The sequence below is a fragment of the Artemia sp. Qi Xiang Cuo genome, chromosome 2 (genome assembly GCF_049724085.1).
Source record: "Artemia sp. Qi Xiang Cuo chromosome 2, ASM4972408v1, whole genome shotgun sequence".
Classification (NCBI taxonomy): Eukaryota; Metazoa; Arthropoda; class Branchiopoda; order Anostraca; family Artemiidae; genus Artemia; species Artemia sp. Qi Xiang Cuo.
The window spans coordinates 29,946,846-29,960,209 of NC_142795.1; the positions used below are offsets into that span (position 1 = coordinate 29,946,846).

Genomic DNA, 13,364 nt, shown 5'->3' on the forward strand with positions numbered 1-13,364 from the left:
TCTATTCATCATCCGTCCATACTTCATTCCCTGGGCAAAACTAAGGTAGATAGTGATAGAACAATAGGATGGAAGATTGGATTGATTTTGGGGTGACACGTGATGAACAATGTCCTCTGGACTTCCTGTTACTGTTGTTTGGGGTTTGACGCGTTCTACCAATCGGTCATATCCGTTCGTATCTCTCGATTATTCTGTGCCTTCTGTAATCACCTGCTTGCTTGGGTATTACTTCAGTCAATATTCATTGTGCCAGATCAGGTATCACTTATTGTGCTTACTGGACTTATAAGCAAATTACAAAATACTTACTGTATCCAATAACTATGGGTAACTGTAACTAAGGGTAACTGTAATAGTAGTGCAAACGAGTAGTGTCATCTGGATCCATTAGGTCTCTTTACCAATAAGCATTCATCTTGGCAACTTTATTCAAAAGACAGGAATGCAGCTCTGATGAAACATTTTGAATTAATATATTGTAATATTATGGTATGCATTTAAAGGAATACAAGCCCCAGAAGAAGAAATCCTAGATAAAAAGATAAATTTTAGATTATTTATTTTATGCTCATGTTATACTTGTTTGATGTTATAAAGTAAGAGTTACATCATTTTTTGTAGCCTATGAATATATGTGACAATTTGAGAGGGGCTAGGGATGATTTGTCAAAAACACAAAAAAAACTTAAAATGGGGTCAATATATACGAAATCATATTATTGAGTTAGGACTAAAGTGAATGCACCATTCAATGCCTTTTTTTATGCTGATTACAAATATAAAAAGCATTTCTATCGGAAATGAATTTCAGCCCCCCCCCTATATAGGCAATACCGAACCTAACCCAGAATTGGCATATCTAGGGGGGGGCTGAAATTCATTTCCGAAAGAAATGCTTATTATATTTGTAATCAGCATAAAAAAAGGCATCAAATGGTGTATTCACTTTAGTCCTAACTCAATAATATGATTTTGTATATATTGACCTAAAATGGTTATAAAATTAACAATTTAAATAATGTGTCTTATCTTGCTCTAGAATTTCTTCTTCTGAAAAGCTACTATTCTTGACCTATACTATGTATTTAGGCCTAGTCTACTGGCTTGTAAAAAACAGGATTTTCCTTTTTTAATGACCATTTTCATGGTACTAAGCTCTTAATAACTCAAGGCCTTGTGTGCCACTTTCTTCCTAGAGTCTGGACTTGCTTTTCAAAAAAATAAGTAGCCTAACAGTCTAAGAGAGCAGGTTTTCTGAAGGAAACCATATTGTAAAAAAAAGAGTAGGCTAGGTTATTACCATTTGATTCCAAAATTGACTCTCTTTCAAATAGGCCTATGCTAGCCTATTTGCTACTAGGTCTTGCCTATTTTGCTAGCCTACTATGCTAGCCTATTTGCTACCTATGTCAATGCATCCTTCTTATGGTCCCAGCTGTAACCCTAGACTGTATACAAAAGTAAAAGAGAGTACCAAAACAATAGAAGTCTTACTTCATAATATGCCAAGTGTTTCTATTAATCAGGGTTCTCATTTCTTGTTATGTCATTATGTACATTTTAAAATGATTTCTAAATAATCATCTGATTTGAATTCTTGTACAATCAGATAATGTTTTTGAGAGGCCAACCTAACCCTGAATTGACATATATAGGGGGGGGGGGGGCAGAAATTAATTTACAAAATAAATTCTTACTAAAATTTTAATAAGCATAAAAAAAAAGGCATCAAATGGTGTATTCACTTTAGTCCTAACTCAACAATATGATTTCGTATATATTGACCTAAAATGGTTATAAAATTAACAATTTAAATAATGTGTCTTATCTTGCTCTAGAATTTCTTCTTCTGAAAAGCTACTATTCTTGACCTATACTATGTATTTAGGCCTAGTCTACTGGCTTGTAAAAAACAGGATTTTCCTTTTTTAATGATCATTTTCATGGTACTAAGCTCTTAATAACTCAAGGCCTTGTGTGCCACTTTCTTCCTAGAGTCTGGACTTGCTTTTCAAAAAAATAAGTAGCCTAACAGTCTAAGAGAGCAGGTTTTCTGAAGGAAACTATATTGTAAAAAAAGAGTAGGCTAGGTTATTACCATTTGATTCCAAAATTGACTCTCTTTCAAATAGGCCTATGCTAGCCTATTTGCTACTAGGTCTTGCCTATTTTGCTAGCCTACTATGCTAGCCTATTTGCTACCTATGTCAATGCATCCTTCTTATGGTCCCAGCTGTAACCCTAGACTGTATACAAAAGTAAAAGAGAGTACCAAAACAATAGAAGTCTTACTTCATAATATGCCAAGTGTTTCTATTAATCAGGGTTCTCATTTCTTGTTATATCATTATGTACATTTTAAAATGATTTCTAAATAATCATCTGATTTGAATTCTTGTACAATCAGATAATGTTTTTGAGAGGCCAAGAGTGCAACTACTCATTAATAAAAAAAAGTACTATGCACCAAGGGATTAAAAAATAATAGAGAAATATATTATTTCAGCTTAAGCTTTTAAATTGAGCTCATAAAATCAAGTTAGTAAAGAGAAAGCACAACATATAAAGAAAGTTTATATAAGAATTCTGGCAAATTCCCCCAGTGCAAAATGTCTCCTGAAAAGCTTACCCCCTGGAAACTTTCTCCTTGGTAAATTCTCCCCATGCAAAATCCCCCCAGCAGAAATTTGTCCTCTCCTCCCCACCTAAAAAACACATGCATACTTCCCAATAACAAATACTATACATAAACAATAGGTAAATTTTATAACTTAGACATTTCTCCAGGGGCTGTGGGGGCTCATGTTATCTCCAAAGACATGGTTATTGGGCATTTCAACTATGCTGAACAAAAATAGCTATTTTGATCAGATGATTTTGTGAAAAAAGTGGCATGGGAGGGGCCCTAGCTGCCCTCCAATTTTTTTGGTCACTTAAAAATAAAACTAGAACTTTTAATTAACCATTAGAATGAGCCCTCTCCTGATGTTCTAGGCCCACTGGCAAGGCTGTATCCAGGGGGGGTTTACCCGGTTTGAACCCCTCCCCCCCAAAAAAAAAATTTTTGACCGAATTGAGAATAATTTGAAAATTAGTAAAACCTAGGTAAAAATCAGTAAAATTAGTCAAAAACTGAGTCAAAAATTAGTAACCCCCCCCCCCGAAAAAAAAATCCTGGATCCGCCCTTGCCCACTTGGTTGATGTAATCACCCCTGGGAAAAACAAACAAATAAACACAAATTCATGATCTTTTTTCCGGCAAAAAAAAAAAAAAAAAAAAATCCACATTTTTGCAGATAGGAGCTTGAAATCTCAACAGTAGGGTTCTCTGATATGCTGAATCTGATGGTGTAATTTTCATTCTGATTCTGTGACCTTTTTTTGAAAGCCAGATAAATTTTCTCAGGCTTGTAGCCTTTGATTGGTAAGACAAAACTTAACGAAACTTTTATTTTTGACATCAGCATAAAAATCCTATTCTTTTGATGTAATTGTTAGTATAAAAATTCCATTTTTTATAGTTTTGGTTACTACATTGCTCCTTACCTAAAGTTTGTTACCACAAGCTTTTTGATAATTCCTGTTCATTTTAAGTTTCAAAGTTGCTCTCTACTTTCAGTTGAAAAAAATAATCTTTTTTAAATCTAATTTCTGATATTCCAAATTATGCCCAAGCCTAACCAAGGTATAATGTGGGATACCCACCCAATACTAAACTGAAACAAAGCTTTGAAAAAAAGTATCAGTGATATTTTCCTGCAATATAAAGGAAGAAATCACATGCAGCATAATTATTCAGACTTAGTGTTAGTGAAAGGAGATGAGACATTAATTCCTACTCCCCCTAGCCTTTTCTGCATTTAGCTGAAGACTCATGGATAGTCATTAGTTTGAGCATTGAAATGTGCTGATTTAGGCTTCTACCCTCCTTTACCTTTAAAATGAATCACCCCCTCCCTTCATGATACTGATACACATTTCAATATCATTAAACATAATTTTATTAAAATAAAATGAGTCAACTTAATTAAGTCCAGTACTGCCACCATCCAGTATTGCTTTCTCTGCAATTAGGAGCATAAAATATGGTTTTTTTGATACTTCTAAATCAATTGACTTCTCAGAATTTTAATTTATGAGAAATTGGTCCTCTTTGGGACAAAGTTGTACTGTGGTGCTGTAAAATGACAGAATGCCTATCCCATGGCACAATCTTTATGGTCACTTAAAAAGAGCCTGAAAACATTTAATTTAGGTTGGAGTGAGCTCTCTCTCAATTTTCTAGAACCTTTGGTTTGATAAGATCATCCCTGTTGAAAAACAAATAAACATGCATCCTATATATATATATATTTTAAATGTGTACAGATACAAGAGATATCAGTTTGAGGGGGAGAATTATCCTATTATGAAAGAGGTATATTTTAAATGGTCAATAATAAAATCAAATCATGGTATTTGTGCAGCGAGGGTGAGTTTTGAGTATGGACCCTTGGAAGTGTGAAGATCATGACAAGCCCCACTATAAGGGCTTTAGAGATCTTAGGAAGCTGTTGATATAGGGCAGGTAAATGAAGCTACCAGGAATGAAATCAGAGCCTAAGATATCAAGTTGGAAGCTGTTTCCAAGTTCCTATCTCTACTCCTTTTGTAGACTATTCTGAGGCTTCGGAAATTGCATAAAGACAAGTCTACACCTGTTTTAATCTTGGGAAACAATAAATCTCCCTCTAGTTTTGGTTTGAGTCTGATTTTTTTTTTTACTCTTTAGTTTGGATATAATAGATTAAGACTAAACACAAGCACACACCTTAAAATCACCTTAAATTGCAGCTAGGAGCAATCTAAGGATTTCTCCTTGTAGAGTTCTGGAATGATGATTAATTGTATGCAAGAATCACTGGTGACCAGGTGCTGCTCCTTCTTTGATAGCATCCCAATTGAATTTACATTCTTTGGAGGACCACTCTAGCCTTTGTTTTAAAACATCAAAGGATTCACCAGTAACAGTTTCATTAGATAATTTGTTCCAATTGTTGACAATACATGTTGAGAAGAATTAAGTACAGACTCTAGATGTTGTAGACTGCTTGACAAGTTTCAGTTGATGACCTCTAGTTCTTGAATTGGTGCTACCAGCAGGAAATAATGCTGAAAGAATATTAGCCCTCAATAACTTAAAGGCTAAAATGGCATCCTTTCCATTTCTCCCCTATACAAGTGTAGGGAGATTCAACTTTGATAGTCTTACAGGATAGGAAAGCTCTTGCATGCCAGATATCACTTTAGTGACACGTCTCTGGACATCTTCAAGAACTTTTATATCTTTTTTGAAATATGGAGAGGCAAGTGACATTCCAACTTCAAGCTTAGGATGCACAAGTCCCTTATAAAGAAGACTGATGACTTTGGAGGAATGAGTGGAGATAATACACTTAATCAAACCCAAGGTTGAACTAGCCCCAGCAGCAGATCTCTTAACATGTGTGCTGAATTGTAATTTGTTGTCAATAATGACACCAAGATCTTGTTCATTATTAACAAAGGAGAGTGGGTGGCCTAAGAAAAAATAAGAGCAGCATGGATTCTGTTTGCCAAAGTGAATGATATGGCACTTGGCAACATTGAATTCAAGAAGCCAGGCCTCAGCCCAGCAACCCAGCAGATGAACATTATTTTATAGCATGGCATGATCTTCACAGGACAAAGCTGGTCTAAGAAGCTTCAGGTCATCTGCATAAAGAGTTGAATTACTACTGATAATGGAAGGAGCATCATTGATGAAAATATTAAATAATGTAGGACCCAAGACACTTCCCTGAGAAACTCCACTCAGAACACACATTAGGGAAGAAAGAATACAATCTCCAGAGTCATCAAACAACTGAACACGTTGGTTTTGCAAGTAAAGAAAATCAAGGATCCAAAGCAGGGATTTCTCTTCAAGCTTAACTGCATGCAATTTAATTGCAAGTTACACTTTGTCACAAGCTTTAGAAAAGTCAAGCAGAATCGTGTCAGCAGGAACCCCCCATATCAAGCAGCTGGGTGATGTGATCATATCATTCAAGGAGATTGGTGTCAACAGATCTTCCAGAACAAAAGCCATGTTCTGAACTGTGTAAAACATTATTTGCTTCAAGGTGTTCAACTACGGCAGAATTTGATTGTTTCAAGAACCTTAACAACTGCTGATGTCATGCTAATGGGTCAATAATTTTCAACAAGGTCATTTCTACTTTTTTTAAAAATAGGAATAATATGTGCAGTTTTCCAATCCTGAGGTAGTCTAGAAAGATTTAATGATAGTTTGAACAGCAGGGAAAGAGGTTGACACAAGACTGTACAACATTTGTGTAGGATACGTGGGTGTATGCCGTCTGGGCCAGCAGATTTATTCAGTTTGAGGGATGTCAGTTCCTTTAGAACTAAAATATATGTAATCAGAATTGGTTCCATATTATGTGATACATCACATAAGGGAGGTGTAGGATATACAATACTGGGGCTGGACAAAAAAACAGAAGAGAAATATTGATTGAAAATTCCAACTTTCAGTTCAGGATCAGCAACTGATGTACTATCATGCAGGATATCTGGGATTGTGCGTCTGCTGCTACATTTTTGAGTGGCATAACGCCAGAAAGATTTAGGGTTAACCTTAACTTCTTCTGCCAGTTTTTCCTCAAACCTTCACTTCAATACCTTTATTTGGTTTGTTGTTTGATTACAAAAGGATTTGAAGACCTGATAATTTTCTGTGGTCTTATTTTTTCTATAATGGTTCCATGCTCTGTGTTTTCTATTGATTAGCTTACTAATTTTAGTAGTCAAAAAAGGTAAACTCTTTGCCTGTTTTACCTGAAAAATTCTGGTGCATGACTTTTCAACATTTAGAATTTCCATTTTAACATTTGACCAACTCTCCTTGATATCATCAGCAATAAGCTTTTTCCAGTTGACTTTGGCAAGTTTTTCAGAGACTATTTTGTAGTTAACATACTTTTGTTGCTTAGAGGAAGGCTGAATGGTAGGTAGACATAACTCTGAAATAATTACAACATGGTCACTGTTACCAACAGGTGTGGTTATAACATTCTTAATAAGAAGGTCAGGGTTACTGAGTGTAACCAGATCAAGAGTGTTGGAGACTTGACCTTCCCTGAAACGAGTTGGTTGTGAAATTGTTTGACAGAGGGAGTTATCAGAGAGGGCAGACAAAAAAGGAGAATCTCTATTACAAAAATCAGATCCATCAATCAATTGGATTTCAGGAAGATTAAAGTTCCCCATAACGACAAGATCATAGCTGGCAAAATTGGTCATCGTAGAGACAACATGGCAGCCAAAATTGATTCTGAGTCCATAACACATGGAGCACTGGGGCTTCTTTAAACAACACCCACTACAATTGAAGTTCTTTGATTGTGTAATGTAATCTTCAAACACTCAATTCCATCAGTATTCAGAGAATTGAGTTGAATGAGACTAACATTTAGTCCATCTCTTATATAAAGACACACTCCTCGGTGGCAGAGTGGGGAATTCAGATTAGAAAATAGTTGGTAATCATCAATTTTGATTTCATCAGGAGTTAAAACTGACAAGGTATTTTTTGGTGAAACTTCAGTAATAGCAGCAACATCCATTCTTTCAGATTTCATACGAAAAAAGAGTTCAGAAAGCTTATTAGGGAGGATATCAACATTGAAGCTAAGGAATGCCATTTCCTGAGAGGTAGGAATCAGCAAGGATGCAGGAACTAAAGGACTGGTAAGGTTATTGGATGCAGCACTATGAAACGACAAGGAAGAAACATCAGTTAAACAAGTTGTTGTTGAAGAAACAAGAGAAGTGTCAGAATCAGGAAGGAGACTATTATTATTGTGTTCACTACTAGAATTAGGTGATGCAAGTCCATAAACATTTAAACAATTATTAGAGGTAGAAGGAGGCATGTACATTAGCAGGACATTGGAGCAGTCTGGGTAATTGCTCCAACTGGCAAGATTTTTTTAATGATGGCACCATTATGGATTATCAAGTCTGCTTCTCCCTTAGCTTTTCTGCAATTCAGCTCCTCAATTAGAGCTTTGTGCTTTATGTGATCTTCCTTAGGTCTATCTCCATAAAAACTAATTGATCCTTTTGTTTCAAAGGATTTCTGTATAATTTGCTTTCAAATTCAGTTGATGGTACTTAGAAGAGAAGAGGAAGGGGACGGCTACCAGATAGTTGAAGGCTATTAGAAAGTCTTTTTACTTGGGCTGGGGGGGGCACCAATTTCAACTCCATAATTGCGTAAGAGATAATTATACAGGAAAACTGCATCATCAGTCTGGGGGGGGGGGGTATACCATAAGCAACAATATCAAGACGTCGTTCAAAACACTGGCGCTCTGATCGTACTATCTAACCAACATCAGATTCAGATGATTGGGTAGATAGAAGTTGAGACAACTTAAAGAACACTGTAGATACCACTAGGTCATGAACTGTTGCAGTAGAGCAAACTGATTGTAATGAATTTTCAATATGTGATACCCTATTTGCAATAGCACTAACTTGGGCAGAAATGTCACTTTTTATGTCTGTTCTCAGCTGGGAAAGTGTTTGTGTCAACTGACTAGTGGTGGCAAACTCGTGCTTAAGATCTTCCCTGAAAGATTTCAAGGAATTGTCCATAACTGAGACCAACTTATTTATCATCGCTTGCTCACTAGCGGGGGGAGGGGGAGGGTTAATTTTGCAGGCTGGACATGACCAGGAACATGTAAGGGATTGCATTATCTTAGTTAGTAGTTTATATTCTCCTGGGGACAGGTCAAGACATTCACCACAGATCCACTTCTCACAAATATCACACTCAATAGCAGAGGATTCTTCATCCAGTTCAGTAAAACAGGCAGTACATTTGTCATTGCCTTTAATTGGGCTAATATGTTTTCTTTTAGCTTTGTTGGACATTATTTATCAACTTAATCAGGGAATGAACCAAACAGGTTCAGGCTATATTTTAGGCCTATCAAAGCTAGGGCTACCACCTGGAAGAAGATCTCTTCTAAAATCAACTAGAACCAACAACAAAAAAAGAAAAATACTTCTCTTATTTACTCAATTTGGTTGGCTATTAAGTATAGGCTAATTGTTGATAATTTTTGTTGCTAATTGTTTGTGTAACAATGATTATTATGATGGACTATGAATCTTCAGTTGGAGAAAAGGGGCTGTCCACAGTGCTACCTATCCAATTGGAATAACTTCAGGTAGTCTAGTTTAATAGATGGCAGGACTCTATGGCAAATGAAGTACCCTATATCTGGGCAATGGATAAATATTTTGTTTTCCAGTCAATTTATTATGATAGATAAGACTTTTCTGAACACTTTGGTATAACTTTACATGTAAATAGAACACCAGGTCACACCAAAAAGCAGTGATTTTGTATTATTAAAAATTTAGGCTTTTGGCCAATACTTCATCATTATCATCACTGATAGTGTGTCACACAAAAAAAAACACACTCAATGATCCCTTTGCCAGGAATTCTTGCCATTTAAAATCTACTGAGTTTTGTTTCATTTTGCATATAAAGTTAGTTATGCCTACTCTTTCTATTTGAGACTTTTTTTTCTAAATGTATTTAAAAATAAAATGATTCATATGAAAATGTAGCTTAAAATATATTTCCATTTGCCCTACCCACCATTGCTATTCTGGTGTCTGGCCCCTCCCCCCTTGGAAAATTTTCTGCAGGTGCCCTTGGGTTCATGCTGCCAGCTAATCCAAATTTATATAAACCAAGACTTGTCCCACTAGCACAGTTTAAGGAAGCTAGATGCTGCCATCACAATATGCAAAAAAAACAAAACAAAATGTACCCTGCTCCAAACCTGATTCCAGAATAATGAAAGAAATTCTTCCATGCTTCAACCCTAATTCCAAAAAAAAGGATAGATCTACCCAATAGTCAGAAGCCCGCAGGGTTGACCTTACAGACATGGCCTCTACCTCAGGTCCAACAAACCACTGAACCGAAACTCCTGCCATGTGTCCACTAGGTGCCCTAGGCACTTGGTACAAAACCTCCTATTGAGACTCATTCCAGACCTGGTTGTGGCCAAGCCCCCTCAAAAGTTCTTTGACTACAAGCTTAAGTTATGAAAAAGAAGAGATGCAATATTGCAACTTAATTAAGCATTCAATCTGCTTGCTACTTGCTGACTTGTTGCTTAGTATTATATGTATTGCTTTGCTTTTGCTTATTACCTTAGACCTTAGATCCGCCTGTGCCTCCAGAGGCACCCAGGGCATCAAGAAGGAGCTGCCAGTCCTCCTGCAGGTTTGCTGCTGCAAGTATGTCCTCCCACTGAGGTTGGATTGATGTGTGCAGGTTATGGAGATCTGTCTGGTACGTTTGATGCAGGGTGTTTCTGGGTCTGCCCCTGCGGCATGGACTGAATGGTTGCCAATGGAGTGCTGTAATTGGTAGTCGGAGATTGTCCATATGTAGTACATGGCCAAGGTATCTCCATTGACAGACTCTTATGATATATGTCACAAGAGGCTGGCCAGTCTTCTCACGGATGGATTGGTTTGTTATTCTCTGCTGCCAATGGATGTTAAGAATTTTTCTGAGACATGTATTTTCGAAAGCAAGTATTCTTCTCTCTTGTTCCTGGTTCAGGTGCCAAGTTTTGGCTGCATAAAGCAGCACTGGAAAAACATTGCTATTGAAGAGTTGTAGCTTTAGCCATATAGAGAAGCTTTGGGACTGCCATACCTTCTGTAATCTATTCAAGGCCCCATTGGTTTGGCTGATTCTTGTGAGCACTTCTTTTTTGGTCAATCCAGTGCTTTCTATTATGCTTCCCAAGTATTTGAAATGGACAACTTGCTCTATGTGTTGGTCTCTGCAGGTGATGCTCAGGGGTGAATCTGTGGTAGCCATGCATTTTTTTTCTCATTATTTATTTTCAGTTGCCTGGCCACCTCTCTCCCTCACTTTGTCAAGGAGTTTTTGGAGTCTTTGTTTGCATGATTCTAGGATGGCAATGTTGTCAGCAAAGTCAAGATCACTGAGGCGTATTTCTGGATTCTGTCTGTGCTTGTACTTTGCAGTATGTAATCAATGATGATTACGAAAAGTAGCAGTGACAAGACGCAACCTTGCTTAACTCCTGACAGAATGTGGGAGAAACAAGTTTGGCCATCTGATGTCTTTACACAGCACTCACTATCTTCATAAAACGCAACGATCAGCAAAACTATCTTTTCAGGGATTCTGTAATGCAGTAGGATCTTCCACAGACTTTGGCCGTCTACTGAGTCAAATGCCTTCTCAAAATCGATGAATATCATATAGATTTTGGAGTGCCATTCTCTGCTTTCTTCCATCAGTAGCTATAGAGTAAATATCAGGTCTGCACATGAATGGTTTAGTCTGAATCCATGTTACTTGTTGCAAAGGTGTCTGTCAAGCTGCAAGCTGATTCTCTGCAGTAAAATGTGTGTCAGCAATGTGCTAGGTATGGAAAGCATGCAGATTCCTCACCAGTTGCCTGGGAAGGACACATCTTCTTTCTTATAGATCCTCACAAGGGTGCTGTGTTTCAAATCCAAAGGTATTTTGGTGGTTGTCCAGATTTCTGCAAACAGTTCTGTCCAGAAATTGAGGCAGGTCATAACAGTCACTTTGATCATTTCCACAGATATCCTGTCTTTGCCAGGTGACTTCCCATTTTTCAGCTTCTTTGCTGCTGGTATAATTTCAGTGGATGACAGCGGATGCATGCTGATATCAAAGGAAAACAGTATTGTTGCTGGGATCTCTGGGGGACTGTCTGGTGGGGGTCTATTCAACAGCTTTTCAAAGTGACTGGCCCAAACTTTGCTTATGTCAGAATGCTGTGTTATCAGGATGCCCGAGGGGTCTGTTACTGGTCCATGTTGAATAGAGGATTTCTTTCCAATAATCTCATTAGTGATTTTATAGACGGCTCTTGAATCACTTCTCTTTGCTGCTTCTTCTGCCTGTGCTGCTTTTCTATCCAGAAGGTTTCTCTGGTCTTTTCTGGCACTCTTCTTTACCTCTTTATATGCAGCTCTGTATTCATTGTTTCTGAGGATCTGTTGGTTGGGGGTTTGTCTTTGGATGAGTGATGATTTTACTTTTTTCCTTGTTCCTATGAGTTCCCATGTTTGGTCAGATAGCCACTGGTCTTTTGGGCTCTTACGGTGCCCAATGGTGGCTTTTGCAGCATCATGAAAGCACAACTTTATGCTTTCCCAGTATTGATTGCTATCAGCGTCATCTAGTAAAGACAAGTCTTCAAATCTATTCCACATCTCTAGTTTAAAGGCTTGGTTGAATTCTCTCAACCTCAGTTTCTCCGAGTCAAAGACTGGGTTTAAGGGAGCCTTTTTTGCGTTTCTATTTCTTTTAAATTTGAGGTGGATTTTTGCTGCCATCAGATTATGATCTGAGCTGACGTCAGCTCCTCTATATCCCCTTATATAAAGTAGGCTTGATCTCCACTTCCTGTTCCAAAGACAATGGTCGATCTGGTTTTGGGTGTGGCCATTGGGAGATATCCAAAAATATTTGTATACATCCTGATCAGAAAGTAGGGTACCTCCAATTACTAGGTCGTTAAGGAGCGCGAAGTCGATAATTAGTTCTCCGTTTCGCCAAGAACCTCTGGGGAAAGCGATTGGTAGTTCCCTACTTTCATGTTAAAGTCTCCTAGAAAACATGCTATGTCATGCTGTGGTATGTCGTTTGCTACGGAGTTGAGAGCTCTGTAAAATTCGTCTTTTGTTTCATCCATGGCGTCATTGGTGGGTGCGTAGCATACTATTACTGACAGTTTCGTATGCGCGCCGATGAAGCGGGCTTTCAGGATTCTAGGTGACACCAGTGTCCACTGTAGTAGAACTTGGGAAGTATGTTTTGTCATCATTAGGGCTACTCCGTATTCACGCTTTTGCTGCAATCCACTGTGTATAATGATCACATCTCCATCCAGTTTATTTGATCCAGACCCTAGCCATCGAACTTCCGACAGAGCCAGAAGGTCAAGGTGGTAATCTTCCAGTGCTCTTAGCACTTGTTCAGTCTTGGAGTCTTGAGACATTGTGTGGACGTCCCAGAATCCAAATTTGAGGTGTTGTTTTGCATTCACAAATCTTGTCCATGGGCATGCAGAGGTCGTCATCAAAAGGGGGTTCGAAAATCCGAGGCTCAAACTTGATGTTTCAGTTGCAGTTAGGATTCCCCCCAAGGGCAGACCCTTGAGGTCCCAGGTGTGGGTCGCAACCCCACTGCCCAACCCTCCCTCTTTATCCTGGCTTGGGACAG

At 37.9% G+C, this 13,364-nt stretch overlaps 1 protein-coding gene across 3 annotated transcripts in view; it reads left to right on the top strand.

Moving 5' to 3' along the window:
- The window catches only part of LOC148955116 (A-kinase anchor protein 7-like), a 50,940-nt gene continuing 37,576 nt past the window's right edge, over window positions 1-13,364 (top strand). Inside the window, exon 1 of one of the 3 annotated variants that reach the window (XM_089108065.1) lies at window positions 1-261. In XM_089108065.1, coding sequence (XP_088964191.1) covers window positions 110-261 — 152 coding nt within the window. In that variant the 5' untranslated portion in view covers window positions 1-109. Of the gene's footprint in view, window positions 262-371; window positions 493-13,364 lie in introns of those variants that run through there. The other 2 variants (XM_089108066.1, XM_089108067.1) reach the window with 2 other exon arrangements.